Raw genomic sequence first — 20,986 nt, 5'->3', positions numbered from 1 at the left:
TAAGCTTGACTCAGTGATCCAGTCATAGCACTTAATAGACCCATGAAAAGATTAGCAGTATATAATTTTTGTGTTACAAACACAATAAAACCACAAGCACTCTGAAGATTTGGAATATACAGTGCACATCCATATTGACTAAATTTAAAGTGCATCTTTTTAAAAACTTGATGACTTCAGTCATCCTTCAACCCCATTTCCACTGAAGAAAGAAAATCACATGGGTTTGGACTCACATCAGGATAGATAATGATAGAATCAAAAGTTTGAGGTGAAGCATTGCTTGAATGTTGTATTTCTGATCAGGATATCAAGGGTTTGTTGCAGCCTCAACAATAGCAATACAAGCAACAACACAACTCAACACTGAATCCTAAATTTACATTATGAAAAACATATTGCACTGACCGAAAGCCTGTGTTTCTCTCTTTCTGCTTGGGTAATATTAGCTGTGGTGCAGTTTGTCCTGCTGCAAAAGCAAAGGTACTGAAGATGGATGGTGGGTAGCGGATCCGTTGCAGGTGTTTCCTGAAGATCTCTACCATCTCTGAGCTCACCTCCTCATCAAACGCCACCTTAATTAGCTAAAACGAAGCAGGACATACAGTCAGACCAGCTGCCCAACTACCTTATACAGAGTGATTTAACTAATAGTTTAGTAAAGAGCCGCAACACCTTCATGGCGAGAAAATCTGCAAATAATCATTTCACATTTTTGGGGGCAAATGAAATGACTTGCAGAAGTGCTCTGAGCTGGCTAGCAGTATGGAACAAGATCTTTTTCCACTTTTCTGGGGAGAACATTCCAAAATGAGGTTTGGCCGCGCAAACGCTTGTCTGTGTGACCCCATATCCCCTCTCCACCTCCCCAGCACTCCTCTATCTCTGCTCCTCAGGGGTCTGACCTGATCTCTAGTGTGGACTGTAGGTCTTAATGAGGGGCTGATAATGTACCCCAGACACCAACTGCTGGCAGTCACACGTGGGCAGACCAACACAAATGACCCTCGCTTCCATACAGGGCCTAATTTTATAGCTTAAGTTTGTAAAACGATAGGAATGAGCCATAAAATCTTTATGGCTCTATAGTGCATGCATAGTGAAGACCACAACATGTGTTTCTCTTGCTCTGTCCTCATCCATGAAGAGACTTCATGATAATGAGTCAGAGAGAGATGTCTGAAACATGCACATTCCTCTTCAGCAAACATCACTCCTAAACGGGTTGTTCCTTTTATAAATAAGTGCCTTGGATGGTGAGGCAAAACCGAGAAGTTCAAAACAAGATACGGGCAATAGGGAAAGTTGACCACTTAAAATAAACCTCTTAAAACTAACGTTATGTCTGCTGTGGTCAAGTGACACGACTTGCCCCATGTTAGGGGTAAGCTGTGTCATGTCAAGAATTATTGAGGAACATCCAAACAATATGTATTTCAAATAAAAATATATGAACAAAAAACACATTTTACTAATGCACAGTGCCATCTAAAACCAAGTCTTAACTTCACTGCACATTATTTGCATCTTCTTAAAACAACCAGGAAAAAGTTTAATATTCAACATATCTGGACAAGAAATATTTAGATTCGAAGCCATTTATTGGCTGCATAGCATATTTTGTGTACCAGTACCTGGAAAGAGGCAGATCTCAGCTGAAGCCCCTCCCGCATGTTTTGCTGTAGCTGGTTCTGAATGGTGATCTTCTTCTCCTTAGTCAGAGTGGATACTGGAAAACTCCTGATCACGGCCTGTTCGCCAACTGCGCACACACAGACATGAACATAAACACATGAATACAGCAGGGTAAAACTATCTAAATATAGAAGTCAACTCTCAACCTCTTTCAAACAAAGGTATTTCACCACCTACTCACGCAATGTTGTTCCAAACCCATATGAATTCAATTAAAAAGATACAAATGCATTTAGTACAAACTTGGTTTGAGGTCAAATGTGACGCAGGACCACAAAACCAGTCTTAAGTATAAATTTCTCGAAAATGAGATATATACATCTTCTAAAGCTGAATAAATAAGCCTTCCATTGATGTATGGTTTATTAGGATCGGGCAATATATGGCCGAGATACAACTATTTGAAAATCTGGAATCTGAGGTGCAAAAAAAAAACTAAATACTGAGAAAATCACCTTTAAAGTTGTCCAAATTAATTCTTAGCAATGCATATTACTAATCAAAAACTAAGTTTTGATATATTTACTGTATGAAATTTACAAAATATCTCTATGGAACATGATCTTTACTGAAAGAATGAAAGAAAAATCTTTAATTTTGAACCTTACAATGTTTTTTTGCCTATTGCTAAAAATATAACCCAGCGACTTAAGACTGTTTTTGTGGTCCAGGGTCACAAATATTATGTGATGTGGCTTGTAGCGGCAAGTTTGAATGTGCATAAACACACGTATGGCCTGAGCATTGTTAAATGGATAGTTCTTTAAAAATTTAAATTATTTCATAATTTACTTATGCTGTTACAAGCCCAAAATACTTTGGTTAATTAAGAAAAACTAAGACATTTTTTATGACACCTGAGAGGTTTTTGTTCCTCCACTAAAAGTCTAGGTAACCAAAACTTCATGCACGCACTAAATGTATGAGATGCACTTTATGCAGGGCTTGGCATTAAGCCTAGCTTATGTGCTTATTATTTGGACAAGCAAATTCATCATTTACTTGTCTAAGGAAACATTTTACTTTTTTTTTTTTTTTTTTTGGTGTACATTTAATTTATTCTAAATACATGATCTCATCAGTGTTTTATCAGCTCTTACATTTATTAAGATTATTAAATAAACATAATAATAGCCCCCTTAAATTGATTTCCATGATTTTATAAATCATTTTTCCCCCTAACCTTATCAAATATATGTCATCTTTCATCAGTAAATTAATTTAGAATAATAAGACACTACATGGATGTTATCATTTAAACAAAATCAAGTATCAACAAAATCCACTGCAGAGGAAACAGAAGCTGCATCAAGTGGCATTTAGGTGCTTTTACACTGGATGTTTAATGAAGCTCAGAGGTAGCTTGAATGCATTTTAGGGATGTAACAATTAACCACGAGCCGGTCTAAAATCGATTTAAATATGTGAAGATTCAAATTGGTTGAGATGCCAAACAAATTTGTGATACAATAAGAGTAGGAGTTTAAATGAATGTATCTCCGAGAAGAAATTATCTGTAGAAAAGTTTACATGTATGCTATGTCTTTGTTTTGGATCATGATTAAAATCCAGTGGTTGCCTCTAATTTTAAATGGAAAGAGCACAGACAAAGCCTTAGTTTGTTCATGTTAAGAGATTTCTTTTAGTTGTGTAACTTGTTTGACTTAGCCTTGCTATATTTAAATATTACAAAGAAATGTGCAGCAAAAGCCTAATAAAACCACACCTTTTCATTTACTGTATAATGTCTTCAATCTCATTTTGTAAAAAAATAAAATAGTGAGAAAATTGTGAAATCTAAATTTGTGATTCGAATCCTGAGATGAGTGAATTGTTACATCCCTTATGCATTTACATTGGAAAATTATTGAATAAATAATGTTCTGAGATTAATGGTTTAATTAATTATTATTTTTTTTATATACAAATATGAAATGTTGGAACTGGTAGGTGGTGACAAGAAACTGTTTATAATTGAGTCACTACAACCAGTGTGTTTAAAGAGCGGATAAAAAGCAAATAACATGCTTTACGAATGGGTCATTGAATCATTGACTCACCCGATTAGTTTTAAAAAAGCTGAATCATTTAGTAACGAAACACGGGTGTGGGTTTCTCAAAGATGCATGAATGCTCTGCTGTAATCTTTGTTTGAACCTATTTTCAGCAGTCAATATTTTGTCTAAAACGTTAATTAATAATAATTACTTGTTAACGGAACTGTTAACATTTGCAATTATTCTGATATTTGGGAAAACAGGTCACAAAACCCAAGAAGGAATTCCAGAAAGTCACAACATTGTATTTACCTAGTGGGTCGTGAGGAGTGCCCTTGAAAACGATACGATAAGTGGTGATAAAGAGTGCTCCCTCTGCTGGCAAAATGTGTGGTCCTCCCAGAAGGCCGCCGGTGGTCTCCTCTCGACCATCTGGGTCTAAGACCACCCGTAGCCCCTCGGACACCAGCTCCTCTCCAGGCAACAGGGCAGGCCGCAGGATCTTGGGCTGCAGAAAATAATTGTCATTAAAAAAATCTTCGTCAGCTGAAGACCAGGAGCAAATGCTGTGCTACATAGATGATTATGTTCACAACATTTCCTCTAAACAGAAATATAAGATTACACTGTTATTCAGTTTGTACCATAAAAAAGCCAAGTCTTTGTGGTCTGCTTTTTGACAGACAACAAACGATTGCCTTAATAACAGAGTAAGCATTATTTATTAGGTTTAGTTTCAGGCACAGCAATCACATTCAAGCCTCGTCTGTTTACCACCAGAGACACAACCCATCAATTTTGACACTGTCCAGGCTGCGTGTTCTTTCCTGGCCCCGTCCTGGTGTCATTATCTAGCTCATTAGTTGGATTCAGAAGGGTGACAAGAACCGAAACAGAGCCGACTTAAAAAAAAATAGAGAACTACACCAAGTATATGTTTTGTGGAAATCTGCTGTATTAGAAGAACAGTCCACCTCACACTGGGGATGCCAGTTGGGATCTCCATCAGTTACTTCCCTGGATTTGTACACTAATAAACAATCTACCGTGGTTTCTTCTTCCGAAAAACAAACTTGGTCCTCTGCAGAAACCAGGAATTTATCCAGCCCAGTATTCCCTCTTCAACCAAACAGTTTTATACTAAAGTCAGGCAGAGTTTACATAAACAATACTATTTTGGTGTAATACTAATACATTTTAATGTTTTATATATTTAATTTATACCTTAAAAGATTTATTACTAAAATGGTTCCAAATGTATATCTTTAAAAAAAAAACATCATCTTATGAACAACTGTACAGTTAGTAGGGAAGCATTCAGTTCTTACCTTCTGAATGGGAGGCAGTCTTCTGCTTTCTTTATGAACTGCCTCTAGAGTCTCCATCTGCATTGCCACAAGACCTGAAGAAACCGATAAATACCATGATACAGGAAACTTTGTGAACCGGGTCACAATACTATGCATTTCAGTTTCAAAACCACCTAATATCTTTAATTGTCGCTTAGAGTGTGACACCAAAATCCATCTACTGTATAACTACTCTGAATTTAATTATTTTCCATGCAGTTTTGACCAGCAATACATTAAATTCTCACAAGAGGACCATTGACATCAACTAGTAAAAATGATGGGCACTTACAACCTTTGAAAATATACACTTTCTCTAGTACATTTATATACATTTGAACCTATAGTACAATCTTAATTGACGTTTACGTCAATGTACAGACTGCTGCAATAAAAGTTTAAATGCTATGAGTTTTTTTTGCAGTGTTTTACCTGGAATCATACTATGCAGACTCTTGATGTGATCCTGTGTCACTCCACTCTCTGTGCACACTTTGTCAATGAAACGAGAGATGAACCTCCCCACAGAGTTGGCAACATCACTGGTCTCAGAGTCTTCAAATCCGCTCTCAGCGTCAAAGCTCTCAGCCACACTCCCAGCAATACTGTTTAATGCACGACACAAATTATATTGCAGATTTTAACACAACACAACCAACAAAAGCAATGTTATTCTCAATATTCTTAAAATAACACAAAGCTATTTAAAGAGGCTTTGATGACCCTCTGCTACTTTAGTTTACTGACCCATCACAACTCAATGTCTTGTTTAGTCTGTTGCACACAATTGGTCTGAAATACCACTGTTAGGAAGCGGACGGCTCTGATATCTCATGGCCTTAGTGCACACTGTGCTGGTGGAAAAGCAATGTAATTCCCTAACTGTTTACAAATATAAAGTGAGAAAAAGCTCCTGACATTTCAGGCAGAAAATAAATCAAGCCTATAGTAAAACTAGGCAGTGCAGATTTTCTCAAATCAAAGCAACTTTTGCAGAAGAACTACTTTTCTTTAAAAAGTCTTGTAGGAGATAATTACATATTGCCCACACATTGCTATTTGATTCCAAGGGTGTTCTGAGTCAAAACCCTTAAATCTATGGTTCTTCCTAAAGCCAAAAGTATCTATCCCTTACCCAAGTTCAGCACCAGCTCTCGTACAATCGTGATGAGATTTTCATCAAGCACAGTGATGAGTGTAGGTCACGGTCTGAGTGTAGGATTGCACACATACAGTAACTTAAAATAAACAAGGGGCTGCGCAATTATCATGATTTAGCGGAGTAAAAATCTAATGCAACTGTTTAGTTTACATTTCATTATTATAGTAATCAAATATTTTTATTACACTTTACAATTGCAATGTACAACAGAAATATATTTTTATTTTGACAATTACAGTTCAGCATTACCTCTATTACTACTAAGCAATGAATAGTGTTAAGTATATTTTTTCAAGGTACAGTGAAAGTGCCAATGTGTTGCTAAATAGAAAATTATAATCTCGGGGTACTTTAATTAAATTTTGTTATGTTACGTCTCAGCAGTTTGGCTGACAAAACAAGTTTGGAAACTGCTGCCTTAAAGGGTTTTTCCTATTTTATTGTCTGGCAGGTGAAAATCATAAGTCTGATCGCTTAGAAAAGTAATTGGATACTTCTCAACAACAGACATCATTTGAGAAGTCATTTACAAAATGTCCTAATCCTAGGTGCAAGTGATAGTATAATGATATGCTTGCCATATCAAACACCACTAATTAAAAATAAAGAGGAAAAAGAAAACGTGTGTCATCTGAGACAAGCACTTAAAACTCTCAGTGTGTCGTTATTGGCCTTGAAATCTTTCAGAGGAAGAGAAAAGGACAAGAGGAGGGAAAGATCAACTCTGGAGACATGCATTTGGCTGAACATCATCCATTTTGACTACGAAGCCTCCCAAAACTAACACATATTATTAATATTACTACAAAGCTCTACGTCCCCATCCCTCCATCTTTTTTTGGTTATGGCAGAGTGCTCCCTCCACAAACAGCCAACTAATTTCATCGTTCTGCTGAAGCAGAGCAGCATTCAGGCTACCGGAGGGGCTGAGAAGGATGTGGTGTATAACTAGATATGACTCTGGAGGAAATACACCGGGCTACTTCTACTTGCGTTCTTGCTCACTGACTGAACCATCTGTACGATTTTCTGTTGAAGATGTTAAGAAACAATGAAGCTGATTTATTTGGAAAGCGTGTTTCGTAACCAAGGTGAAAGGACAACTGTCAGCCCCTGCTGTGCGCCTTTTCCATTTGAACTGATCTGATGTATGCCAGATGTACTGGAGCACCAGCGACCTGCAAAAGTGTTTAAAACCGTAGCCAATTCTCTCACTTTACAGGACTACAACTGACACATTAAAATTTTGCTTCTCTGTGACATTTTTATTTCAAAGCACTGCTTTTAATCACAACTGATTTTAATCACTTTCAAATGATTATGTAATGTTATAAAGCACTTTGTGCTTGAAATATGCTGTTTGCATAAGCATATCATCATTTTAAGAACAACCTTTTGCAGAATTATCTCGGGCAACTCTTCTGCTCAGCTTAGCTCCAAGCCAGTCAAATGAATGTGGTTCAACAATTCTCAAATAGTGCCACAAAATTTTCTTTCACAAACTCCACTGTTAAAGCAGTAATTGATTCCAGTTTCTCCAGGGACTGCATAAGACAGCCAGATCCAAATAAACATAATGATTTATACTGTAAGGCTAAGTTTTTTAATTGCGAAAAAATAAATAAATAGAGTATTTAACGTTTACAAAGCCTAGGACTTTTACTTAATAGTATGCACTATAACTTTAAACAATTCACATTCTCATAGCATGATGCTACAATCCCCATATTTGACTGCATTTATTGTGTTTATGACCTGGGGGCAGCATTCATTTACCCAGATTTTAGATCTTATTTGAGCACAAAATGTTTTTCCTTTTGAGCAATGACTTATTTTTTTTCAATCCTTGTAAACTTGACACCTGGGCTGCTGCATCTTTAAACTTTACTGAATCTCCGTCATACACGATTACTGACCTCTATGTGCGTTCACCTTGATCGCACAGAGAATTTTGAGCGATGACCTTCATTAATCAGTGTCTGGGTGGTTTGATGTAGTGATTTGGACATGAAACACATATTTCCTAATTTATGCCTTTCGCTCTAACTTTATATTCACAACACAATGACCCATTAACTTAGGGGATTTTATGTTGAGAAAATGTGGAAGATATTTTAATCATTTGCAGGGAGAGGTCAACTGTAAGGCAAATGTGCTTGCAGGTTCCATTGCTTATGAACTTAAAAGTTAGGTATTATTATACTTTGTTTTTATTTTTAAAAGAATTAAGCAGTAGGATATGGCACTAACAATGCCAAGATCATGAGTTCAATTTCAAAGGAAAGCAAAATTGATAAAAAATGTGTACCTTGAATGCAGCAAGTCACTTTGCCAAATGCATAAATGTAACTGTAAATACACATTCTGCAAAGCATTGTAGTCTCTTGCCTGTTCGTGAGGATGCTGTTGCTGTCCCAGTCAGTTGCAGGTGTGGAGCGCAGCAGCTTGTTTTTGCTGGTATCCAGCGGTACGAGCAGGTAGACCATCAGGCTGGCATAGTGGATGGCCTGGCTGAACACTGTGCTCTCCTCGTTCTTCACCAGCTCCTGCTGCTTCTCTTTGCTCAGACTGGGCCAAGTATGCAACTGCTCTGCTGCGAGGTCCATAGCAGTTCGTTCTGACTCACTGGATGCTGTGGACAGTGTGCTCTGTTCCTTATGACAAAGAGATGGGAAACAGGGTTAAATAATATCCCTTTTCTACTGAATTGGTGCCAGAGTCAATTCTTGCTAGGGTCTGTGCCAATCTCTAACAAAACCAACCACATTTTGTCTGACTTGAACAACAACCAAACTCACAAAGCTACTACAAAATGTGCTCATAAACAAACAAGGAACACCAGCTTTAGTTTAAAAGCCTTACTCCTAGTGAGATTTATTGTATGTATTATCTTGTTATTGCTTATAAACATAACTGTTTAAATCTAGTAAAAATCTGATAAAAATCTAGTTTGAAAAGTGCCAATTCCTAAAAATGTAATATTGTGTTCATGTTGGCTTTGAAGGGTTTTTTTTTTTTGACAGACAATTTACTAAGGGTCATGTGGTGTAACCAACAAATAAAAATACCTGAGTAAAACATCTTAATTGTTTTCAGAAATGTTATTTTCATCAATATTTTTCAAGGTAAGCGTATTAAGTAAACTGACCAATTATAATACATAAATATCAGGGTTGCACCATATGACCTAAACCTGATCTAACCTTCTCGTCTTGTCATAAAAGGTCAAATTACCTGAAATTTTAAGGTAAAATTTATAATTAAAAAGAAATTACATTTCAAAGATTGAAGGATTAGTCAACAAGTAAAAAAAAAGTTGACTTCAATACTTTACCTTGATTTTGGCAGCGATGAGTTGTTTCTCCTCAGGGGTGGTGAGGTAAAGTGCTCTGATCTGGTTTTGCACCTCAGAGTAGAAGGTGGCCTCCCAGAACTGCTGACTGGTCCAGATGGGATGGTCTTGTACGCAGGTGTAGGCGAACTGGTCCACTCCAGCTGCTAGTTTCTGTAAGTAAGAAGATGGATCAGCGGACAACGAAATGTGAACCAAACTCTGGCAGCCTGCTAAGATAAACAGTGCCTGCTACTGTCTTTATAATAGGTCAAGTCAGCCGAGCTGGGGTCCTCACAGCTCATGAAACCAACTGGGCTGTACTGAGCTTGTAAATGAGTCCATTAAAAAGCATGGTGAAAACAGGAAAGTAACACAATGTTGCCAATGGTTTTAGGAGCAATCCGTCATTTTTAGTGGTCATAATGTTCTCAACACATACAGTAGGCCTCATTGAGAGAGATTGCAAAGCAAGACTTTGAAAACATGACCCTAGTGTTATTCTGTGCTTTCCAGAGCAATCCAGAGCAAACCAGATCACCTGTGGCCCAACTCTAAAGGACATCTGCTAAAGCTATGAAGGCTGTATTTATTGTATTTGCACATATGGATGTAGAACTTAGGTGATCACACACCATGCATAACGTTTTTCTCACTTCCCATTGGTCTGTACAGCTCATACCGCTGATGAAATTACCATCTAACGTCGTCTTCTTAAAACTCCTGAACATAAGTTATGACAAACTGTCTTTGGTACTTAAGTTTCCCTACAGCTAACCAAACCGCAATCACAAATGAAACAACAGATGGACAGAAGAAAAGAGAAAAATTAGGAGTAATAGAATTTCTTTGCTATTTTTAAACACTGTCTTAAGAGAACCATCAGAACTTCCTTTTCCATATCGCAACAGGTTGTAATTAATGTTATATGAACAAGAATACATGGATCCATTTGAAATAGTACACCATCAAAGCGTCTTAGCATACAGTTTTTACATGGTTGGGGTGTACTAAATAAAAAAACTTTTTGCATCCCTGTCCAGCATCATCTCTGTCATTCATTTCACCTCAAATCACAAACATTGAAAAAATCATATCATATCAATAAGCTGATTAGACAGCATGATTATTGCACAGGTGTGCCTTAGGCTGGCCGCAATAAAAGGCCACTCTAAAATGTGCAGTTTTATTGTATTGGGGGGGTTCTGACTGGTCAGACGACCAGAAGACCAGCCAGTATCTGGTGTGACCAATATTTGCCTCACACAGTGCAACACATCTCCTTCGCATAGAGTTGATCAGGTTGTTGATTGTGGCCTGCGAAATGTTGGTCCACTCCTCTTCAATGGTTGTGCGAAGTTGCTGGATATTGGCAGGAACTGGAACACGCTGTTCATACGCCGATCCAGAGCATTCCAAACATGCTCAATGGGTGACATGTAAGGGGAGTATGCTGGCCATGCAAGAACTGGAATGTTTTCAGCTTACAGGAATCGTGTACAGATCCTTGCAACATGGGGCCGTGCATTATCATGCTGCAACATGAGGTGATAGTCGTGGATGAATGGCACAACAATGGGCCTCAGGATGTCGTCACGGTATCGCTGCATTCAAAATGCCATCATTAAAATGCACCTGTGTTCGATGTCCATAACATACACCTGCCCATACCATAACCCCACTGCCACCATGGGCCACTCTATCCACAACGTTGACATCAGCAAACTGCTCACCAGTGCGACTTATATATGTTTTTTTCCTCATCATGATGTATTTTTGGACTGATGCGACTTATACTCAGTTGCGACTTATAGTCCGAAAAATACGGTACTGCCAAATTCTCTGAAACGACTTTGGAGATGGCTTATGGTAGAGAAATTAACATTCAATTCACGGGCAACAGCTCTGGTGGACATTCCTGAAGTCAGCATGCCAACTGCAAGCTCCCTCAAAACTTGCAACATCTGTGGCATTGTGCTGTGTGATAAAACTGCAAATTTTAGTGGTGCCTTTTTTTGGCAGGCCTAAGGATCACCTGTGCAATTATCATGCCGTCTAATCAGCATCTTGATATGCCACACCTGTGAGGTGGATGGATTATCTCGGCAAAGGAGAGGTGCTCACTAACACAGATTTAGACAGATTTGGGAACAATAATTGAGAGAAATGTGCCTTTTGTGTACATATAAAAAATCTTAGATCTTTGAGTTCATCTCATGAAAAATGGGGGCAAAAACAAAAGTGTTGCGTTTATAATTTTGTTCAGTGTATTTACGATACATTGAACGACAGCAAATTGGGACACAACCTCTGAAAGCAATCTGTCTAAAGTAGAGGATCTTGGGAAGCTCCTTTTGCCGTTTCAGTAAATCCAAACCCAATCATGTATAATCACTGTATATCTAAAGGCGGTTTCATTATGACATACATTAACTTTCCCACTCTCTATCACTGTGAAATTACCAGCAAAAACATTAATGTGAAGGTTTGCTTGGGCAGTTTATCTTTCCCCGTGTAGTTGAAAAATTCTAATATGTATTTCAACACTGGGAGACCCTATAATACCGACTTGTCTGTGTCAAGCTGTGCTGATAAATTCAGTTTATCCATAATTCTTGTAGAGATAGCTAAAGCTGGCCTGGTTGAAGCTTTGAGAGTTTGCAGATATTCTGAGGCTGTCTAGACCCCATTTCGTCAAGGCTGACATACAGATAGAGCTGAGTGGAAAAAGTGGCAAGAAATGCAGCAGGAGAAACAGTGCAGTTGTTATTGTAGTATGCGGACCAGGAACGCAATGCCAGATGAATATTATTTGTCTTCAACATGGTTGTGCACCATCTGACTGACAGCAGATAGGGGGTGGATGCATGTAGATTTGCTGGTTCTCCAACAACAGATGTGAGGGGGTCAGTTTGACCTCTTCCAACTTTACAGCCTTGACAACAGGAGAGAGAGATATGTTGCGGGCACATGTCAAAATGTTGCATTGCAGGTGGGAATATTTTTGATCAGACTTTGTGAAAGTGTTTAACTGTGGCCAGGAGATGTGTGGAGAAAACTGACGCCTGGAATGAGCAGATTCTTCTAAATACTGTTGGCTACCAGAAGGAGTTTCTGCTCAACTTTTACATACTAATGAATCAGGTGGAGGATCATGCGACCTTGTGTCTGCACTCCTATTGGTAACTTTGTTTAAGAACATGGTGACTGGTTTGTATTTGGTCCAAGGTAGCCTATTAGCTCCCACCACCTTGACCAAGAAAGCCCCAATTGGTAGTGCAGCTGATCAACTAGAAAACCATCACAAACTGTTTTAGGGATCACCAATAGGGATGAAAAGTAAATGCGTGATTTGTGCCAGAATAAAATTATCTCATTGTGATCTCTGAACAGCACTGGGTAATGATTTACGAACATTATGGAACAAATCCCTGCTTACTTAATTCTAAGAGACATTCCATTTGCAGAGCCAGGAAGAAATCAAAACAGCACGGTTTAAATGCATTATGTCGTAAATGACATAAAATATTCATGCCTATGTGAGCTAAAAGACATTTAAGATTAAACAGCACATTTATAATTATGATTTATGTCAAACAAGAAAAGCAACAAAGAACATCAGGGCCAAATGTTAAATGGTTGGACAAACAAAGCCGTCTGGTCCATCGGTATGCAGGACATGCTGTAATCATGTCCCACAATGCAAAGTAAACATTGGAAGGGTCAAGCTATGGTCAGAGAGAACCATGGAGGGGTTATGCTAGCTCGTGGATTGACAAGAAGTTAATGTAATGCCTCGAGAACAACAAACAGCCCAAAATCTGCTGAACTGTGGCTGAAACACTTGCCTGCTGTAGATAGTGCCAAAGACATTCGTGGAGGTTTCAATGCACAATTGTTGTCATATGCCATATATAGAGCTATATTTTAATGTATATATTTTTGGGTTTGCTAAGGTGAGACACCACAGGCAAAAACACAGTTTTGTCAAACGTCTTTCAAATTTGAGAATTTTTTTTTTTTAAGGTTTTTTTTTCAGACTAAATGAAAGCATCCAAAATACACTATAAGGCCTAATTGTTTCTTTTATAGGACTTTATATTGTCTGTGGATTTAAATAACAATAAATGGGTCAAAGATGAAAGTGTTTAAGCATAAAAAAAGTGTAATACTGCTTTAAACTGTTGTAGTCCCTACCCCTACCCCCCCAAAAAATAAATATCATACATTTCCCCCTGATTTACAGAAGACACCCAGTAAAATGTCATTCAGTGTAACAATCTTGTCAGGCATATTTACAACAAAAATATATTTATGACATGTTAAAAGACTAATTACTTTCACCCCAAATACTAATGAGTTGTAATCTTACATTTTTAACATTTGCCACTATCCTAGGTTTTGCCCATTTGTCAGTAAGAATTTTTTACTAATTTAAAACACAATAAAATTTAGTATGCTCCATTATTCTTTTAGATATTTTAATATGTACACGTCAGAATAAGCATGTTATTTGAATTTTTTCATAAATAGTGTTACACTGAATGACAATGTAACATTATTTCAACCAAATTTTGACATTTTATTCTCCAAATACTTAAAAGCAAAACCTTAAAAGTAGACATTTTACTTACATTTAATGTGCTTTCTATGGACACAAAATCACTTTTGTACATTTCTTTTGATGCGGACATCTTAACGTCTTTGACCCACATATCTTTAAAGGAAAAAAAAAAATTCTCCTGCAATGAGTTAAAAATCTTGACTTCAGCAGCACTTACACCAATTTATTTTTTTTTTTTGTATTTTGTAAGTTTTTTTTTTTTTAACGATTTGTAAGATTTTTACAGATGTATTTGTTCATATGTATTTTGCCTGATTTTATAAATTTTATTCCTCAAAATTGTTTTTTATATATATACACACACACACACACACACATATATGTATATATATATACATATATGTGTGTGTGTGTGTGTTATTTTCTGGCTATTTTCATATTTATGGAGTGATACAAAGAGATATTAAAAATTCTCTGAGTAAAAAAATAGAATAAGAATTTTTAATCTGGCTTCATCCAATGTTCATATCTTTGTTCTAGACTTTTCTGCAAATTAGTGCATACTTAATTAGATCATGCTCGCATTTAAATGTAACATTTCAGAAAACCTGTACTCGTACATTGACTGGAAACATTTTGTATGTAAAGTACGGTTACTTTTTTTTTTTTTATGTTAGTCTGTTTTAAAAATTAGAATACGAGCAAAGAACGAGCAGAGAAGTGCATCTTTAAACAGTCCTATCAACATCTCAGGACAGACTACACTGGTACAGAATGTCATAAACTCATAAACATGATACAGGTGCACATACAGAACACAGCAAGTTCCAGAAAGATCTACAACTTCTCTAGACCTCACAGTAGACATAAATTCACAGCGCTGCAACAATGGCACCTGACAATCTCAGTCAAGAGTGGGTTAAGGTTTTGAGATTGAATTGTCACTCAAATGCAAACAGACCGAGAAGTGCCACAATGAGCCAGCAAACCGAGCAAAGTGTAAAGCACAACAACTTGTGGATGCCCTCTCATATTCTCACAAGTACAAGAACATACACATAGAGCATATGTTTATAGGGGCCATCATATCTTAAGTTTTTCAAGGTGCCTTACTTTCTAGGATTGAAGATGGCATGAAGGAGTATAATTCATTCTTGCATTTATGTAAATACATACATATAAATAATGGAACAATTACAGATCAGGACTGATTTGTTGCAAAAAAAACAAAAACAAAAAAGGCATGTGTAATTAATTGAAATCATGAAATCATACAAATTTGCAATTTATTAAAAGTTTAACAAAATTAAATTTTAGGGCACTATGAAATTCATGAAATTATATATCCCTAAATTGCATCTTATTGCCCCTAAATTCTGTGTTTTACATTGAAATTTTTCTGGATTTAGTTTTAACGGTTTTATTGAATTTTAATAATCAAAATGCATGTCTAATCAACTGAATTCATAAAACAATTTAATAATTCACGATTTATGATTTATTATAAATCTATCATCAAAAACGCTGGTAATCTAATGAAGATATAACACGTTAATTTAATCTTTTAAAACAATCAAAAAATTTCTTTGGAAACAAATTGGTTTTCTGTTGAAATGAAAACAATCCTTATAAAAATAAAGCTTTATAATATTAAATTAAATTAAATTAAATTAAATTAAATTAAATTAAATTAAATTAAATTAAATTAAATTAAATTAAATTAAGTTAAGTTAAGTTAAGTTAAGTTAAATTAAATTAGCAGACGCTTTTATCCAAAGCTTTGAGGTTAATATTTTTTACCTTACATGTGATCCCTGGGAATCGAACCCAATGCAATGCTCTACCACTTGAGCCACAGGAACACTATATATTAATACTACTACTAGTTTGAGAAGTACATTCTATGGTGCAATAATACTATTATTTTTGTCATAAGATCATTAAATGCAAGTCAAACCAAACATTTATTTTGACAGGTGGTCGTAAAACCCTACTCTATTAATGTCTATGTGTATATGATATAACAATAGTTTTTAAATGGTAAATTGCATATTTGATTATGTGATTCTCAGAGCAGCTCTGGAGATGAAGTTTATGTTTCCATGTCCTCATGAAGTGAGATGGCAGGCGCTGAAAAAACAGCAAGGGTTAAGCTGCCTTTGCACTGTCTCTGACATTTGGACGCCATTGTCGCATTTCTCCCATTAGCGGCAGTTGCACAGAGCTTTCACAGTGGTCATGAAGCAACTGTTACCCTCGGCTTATTCACCATGGTAAAATTAATGACTTTAATGACTATAATGAATGTATGAATATATCCACACAAAACAAATGACCCCTCAAATAAAAACATAGTAGGTTGTATGATTTCCGGTCTATCGCTTGTCGTTTGACGCAGATAGTGGAAAGGCGGCTTCACATTTTTTGAGTATTTGTGTAGAAGACAAAACTGTGCAACTCATTCACACTTCATTCTTCAAAAACAGATTTCTGCTTGACCTTTAAAGGTGCTGTATGTAGGATTGACACCGAGTGGTTGAACTAGGTATTGCAGTCCATATTTAAAATATTGGAGAGGGTATTTTTCACCTGGCCCCTCCTCCTCAGACTTGACACACACACAGGTTGCCAGATTGATGATACCAACAGGAAAGAACACACTTGACGAAGAATGAAATTAAATATGCTGTGTTTTCGGCTAACTGGCAACTCAGGGTTCCGAAATACAATTGGGTAAACTGGCAGTGTCTATTTCACAAACCAAAACAGAGATTGACATTCCGGCCCAAAACACACATTTTCAAAGGAGAATAACTGACTGTAGCATTAACTTAGCATGTTTCTTAAAAATCTGCAAACATATTATGTATTTTTATGCTTTAGTAGAGTCAAAAACTTACATACAGCATTTAAGTGTACAGCCCCACTTTTGATTTATTCATCTAACAAGTGCTGAATTCTGAGACATTCTGCATTATACTGTAAATTCTGTTTTTATTAATGTGCACAAGTGCATAAGTGACAAATGACGAGCGACAGGATGTTTTGACAGCTGTATGTACAAAATTACGGTGGTATTTTGCAGGGTAGCCAAACCCACTTTTAAACCTCACTGACCTAAAATCCTGCTCCAAACTGATTATTAAACATAAAATGTGTTTTGAATGGATGCGATTGTGACTCGTAACAAACAAATAATTTGATGCTCGAAACCTGTTTAAACAAAGAGAAATTACCCAAATTCAATAAATAACGAAAGCCAGACTCTGACCTAATTTTGTCCATATTGAACATCCCCTACCACAACACATGTAAACTGTCTTTACATTTCATCTTTAACTCTTCAGTGAGTAGGGAGGCTCTATTTGAGTGATTATCTGTGAATGACTGCCCAGCATGTCAATGACCTTGCTTATGAAAGATCAATTAACTGCCTGGAGGCTCAACACTTCCCAGAAGAAAGAGAATTAATCAGCACTCAAAGGCTAAATGAGATGCATGCCGATCACCTGCTACGGCAAAACTGACCGTGTGTGAGTGCGCGTGATTTCTCACAAGTAACGTAATAACATATCAGGTGTCACCAGATGGCAAAATTAGTTTTTTTTGTCCTACAAAATCTCATTTTGAGGTGACTTAGAGGTATCCATGGAATAACAACATTTTCAAGCAGAGGAACAATGAGCTAAGAGTTTTTCGGGTTATGTAAAAGTCCTCATTTGCAATGCTGAAAAGGGTTTAGGCGATAAATCAAGGCAAAGAGGTAGTTGTAAATGGAGCGGATCTTTGTGGGAAGTGTATTGACTGTGGTCGAGTCTTGGCCCAGAGGTAAAAAAAAAAGAGGTGTTTGCTAAGACAAGTATCACAGTCACTCAGGGTTAGGGATTGAAACAAATCCTTATCCCAGATGCATAACTCATTGATAATTCATATTCAGCCGTTTGCACTATGAATGTTATCTTGAATCATGCAGCTTGTAGAGAAGAGTTGTGCTATTTTTAAGAGATCACACTTGCTCTTCAAGTATGCAAAGGCTACACTGAGCTCTAGTGTGCCGGCGGTAATGTCCATACTTCAGTTGGGTCATCCTTAAGTAGAGTAGCGGGAAGCCTTTATCTCCTGCCAAGCCTGCACTGAGAACCTCAATAACACGACATGTAGTGTGGTTTAGTACAAGGCTACTAGGAGTGAAGCGGAGGGCATGTGGATCACAGTCTCATGGAAAAATGCATGAGGGTTTAAATGTGGTGCTACACAGGGATCATCTAAGGATAGCCCTGAATGCAGATTAAAGCAACTGCACAGTATCTTGCTGGTGTTAAAACTGATTTCGGGTGATACGTGAAATATAGTTGAGTTGACCTTAAATAACGTAGCCTTTGGTTTGCGTGCAATCAATGACATTCCTCCTGGAGTGCTGCAAAACAAACAAGGTTTCACTTATCTCTCTCGTTGAATGTGCTGTTTATCGCAAGATTGAGTGCTTCACAAATCTGACTGTCATCTAATTTTAGTGTAATGCTTTAATCAGGATTGGCTCTTACATAAAAATGGCAAATGTGAAACTGAAAAAGGTTTGAAGAAATTGCTTTCAGATGACTTGAACTGTTTTCCTCAATGCACAGAATTTTCAGCTCTCCTAAACGTTTTGTGGAAGTTTGTGCATCACATCAATGCAAATGAACAATGACTGCGGAAACATTTCGGATCACTTATCTCTACAACTAATTAGTGGTGCTCAGTTGCATGTGAACAAACTACGAACACTGAGTATTAAACTTAACCAGTGACTATTCAGCACAGTTTGTGTTACACAACGTGCAGCTCATGATTCAGTGTTCAAAGTAAAAGAGCATCTGAGGTCATTTGGACTACCACCTCAGGTGTGCATAATTTTTTAATAATTTAAGATACCATCTTCAATTATTCCTTAAATATGAACTGCGTGTTGAAGAGAGAAGCACAACATTTTGTTCTTTTACATGCGTGCAACTTATGATTCAGTTTTTTCAGTGTAGTTCACAGTAAATGCTGCTCCACATGAATGATCTCTGCAGGGGCTGCAAGTTTTGGTCATAATGTGAATTTGGGACGCTTCTAATATGCATTAGAACATATGCCAAAAAATTCACCAAACCTTTAATGAGAAGTGCTTAGAAACCAAAAGAGGAGCTTTAAAGGCACTCTGTGGTTTCTGCCGAAATTAAGAGCTAGGTAGTTTGACATAATTAAAAATAGAATGAATGAATGAATGTATGATAGATATATAGATGGATAGATTGATAGATAGATGGATAGATAGGTTGATAGGTTGACATATAGATAGACAGACAGACAGATACAGTAGATAAAATAAAAATTAAGACAAATACACTGTAAAACTATAATTATATATTTTGTTGTTGCAGTAGGTTTTAACAAGAAAACACTATTTCAGTTTTTTTACTTAAAAATTTCACGTTACCTGCTGCTGCTTTGCAATTACATGTGAAATTTGCTAACAATTTCTGAAAGAAAATAGTTTCAAGTAAATACTACATATTTTTATTGAATTTTTATCTTACAGTAAAGAAAAAAAAAACATATTATTTTTCCTAAATACACATTTTTTTCTACAGTGAAATTTTTACAATAGTTTCAATTCTGTTTAATATTTAATAGTAACAACAACAATAAAATAAATAATTAATAATAATAATTATTATTATTACAGTCATATTGATATATTTCGCAAAACTGTGCAGCCTTGCAAATAAGCACAGCAAACCTTGAACTTAAAAAAACTTTTTTTTCTGATAAAAATGTATTTTTACCCAAAAATAATACATAGGTATTTTGTACCCAAATCATGCAGCCCTATCCAGTATGCAATAGTATGAATTATATACAATTATTTCCAGTATGCAATTCAAGTTCTTTTCAAGTGCTGTCTTTCTGACAGTACTTTCTGATAAACTGCAAACCGTTATTTTTAGAGTGACAGTTTCAAGCAGGTCATTCCAATCCCAAAGGAATTTAAACCCATTCCTGGGTAGGAGAAACAATCTTATCTCTAAGAGTTTGGGTTACGTTGACCATGCAAATGTACAATGTATAGTGCTAGAGTTAGGTGTGCAAGGCTTAGACAAGTGCTATTATCCCAGAAACAAACATTAGGGTCACCAATGTGATATCTGATTACATCACATGTCTTCTGTGCACACTGTGAGTCACTGCAGAAAAATCGCAGAGCAGTTCACCATTAAAAAGCAACACGGTCAGTTGTGTCTGTCTCTATGACAACAATAATGTGGGCATGTGATGGATCAGTGTTGAAAGCCAGACACTCTCCAAATCCCTGCAGCCCTTACAACCCCCATTTTCCCTGCACCACAGTGAAACTGAACTGGGCTAGAGTTACTGTCACGCTTCATAGTGGTTTCCTTCAGCGATGGCCTCAATGGAATGGATCACAAAGCCTAAATATACTCACAGCGAAACTATGTTAGAGTCTCTGTTAGTGAGCATCTTGATGCTGCAATTTCTGAGTGAAATTATTTCAAAGTAAATCCTACCAAATATTTTTCCTTGTATTAGTACTGTATTTTTACAGATGTATTCTGAAAATAAATTCATTTTATTATTTTTCCTAAATACTTTTTTCTACAGTGAAATATTAAAATAGCATTTTTTTATATTACCTTTAACATTAAAAGTCATTATTGGTAGTAGTCCTATTATTATAGACAAATGTACTTACATTTTGGACAAATTGTGTAGCCTAAAATCAGGCAAAATGCCAAGCCTCTAAGAGTGTTGTTTATATGAATATATAAATATGTGCTATGAGTTTTCCTCTCAATATCAAAATAAACATATTAAAATGACTGCGGTGAGAAAGCAGCAGTT

General features: G+C 36.5%; 1 protein-coding gene across 6 annotated transcripts in view; it reads right to left on the bottom strand.

The window, feature by feature from the left end:
* Positions 1-20,986, bottom strand: part of LOC132110527 (myotubularin-related protein 13-like) — a 158,445-nt gene that overhangs the window by 23,475 nt on the left and 113,984 nt on the right. For 5 of the 6 annotated variants that reach the window (XM_059517262.1, XM_059517219.1, XM_059517235.1 and 2 more), the window contains exons 18-24: positions 9,538-9,708; positions 8,592-8,857; positions 5,474-5,646; positions 5,021-5,094; positions 4,005-4,200; positions 1,635-1,762; positions 409-584 (exon numbers count right to left, since the gene is read on the bottom strand). In XM_059517262.1, the coding sequence (XP_059373245.1) occupies positions 409-584; positions 1,635-1,762; positions 4,005-4,200; positions 5,021-5,094; positions 5,474-5,646; positions 8,592-8,857; positions 9,538-9,708 (1,184 nt within the window). The remainder of the gene's footprint in view (positions 1-408; positions 585-1,634; positions 1,763-4,004; positions 4,201-5,020; positions 5,095-5,473; positions 5,647-8,591; positions 8,858-9,537; positions 9,709-20,986) is intronic. The other variant, XM_059517227.1, reaches the window with a different exon arrangement.

This window comes from Carassius carassius, chromosome 2, assembly GCF_963082965.1.
Source record: "Carassius carassius chromosome 2, fCarCar2.1, whole genome shotgun sequence".
NCBI classification, from domain to species: domain Eukaryota; kingdom Metazoa; phylum Chordata; class Actinopteri; order Cypriniformes; family Cyprinidae; genus Carassius; species Carassius carassius.
The sequence above is the reverse complement of the archived record's forward strand: the minus strand, read 5'-3'. Positions and strand labels throughout refer to the sequence as shown.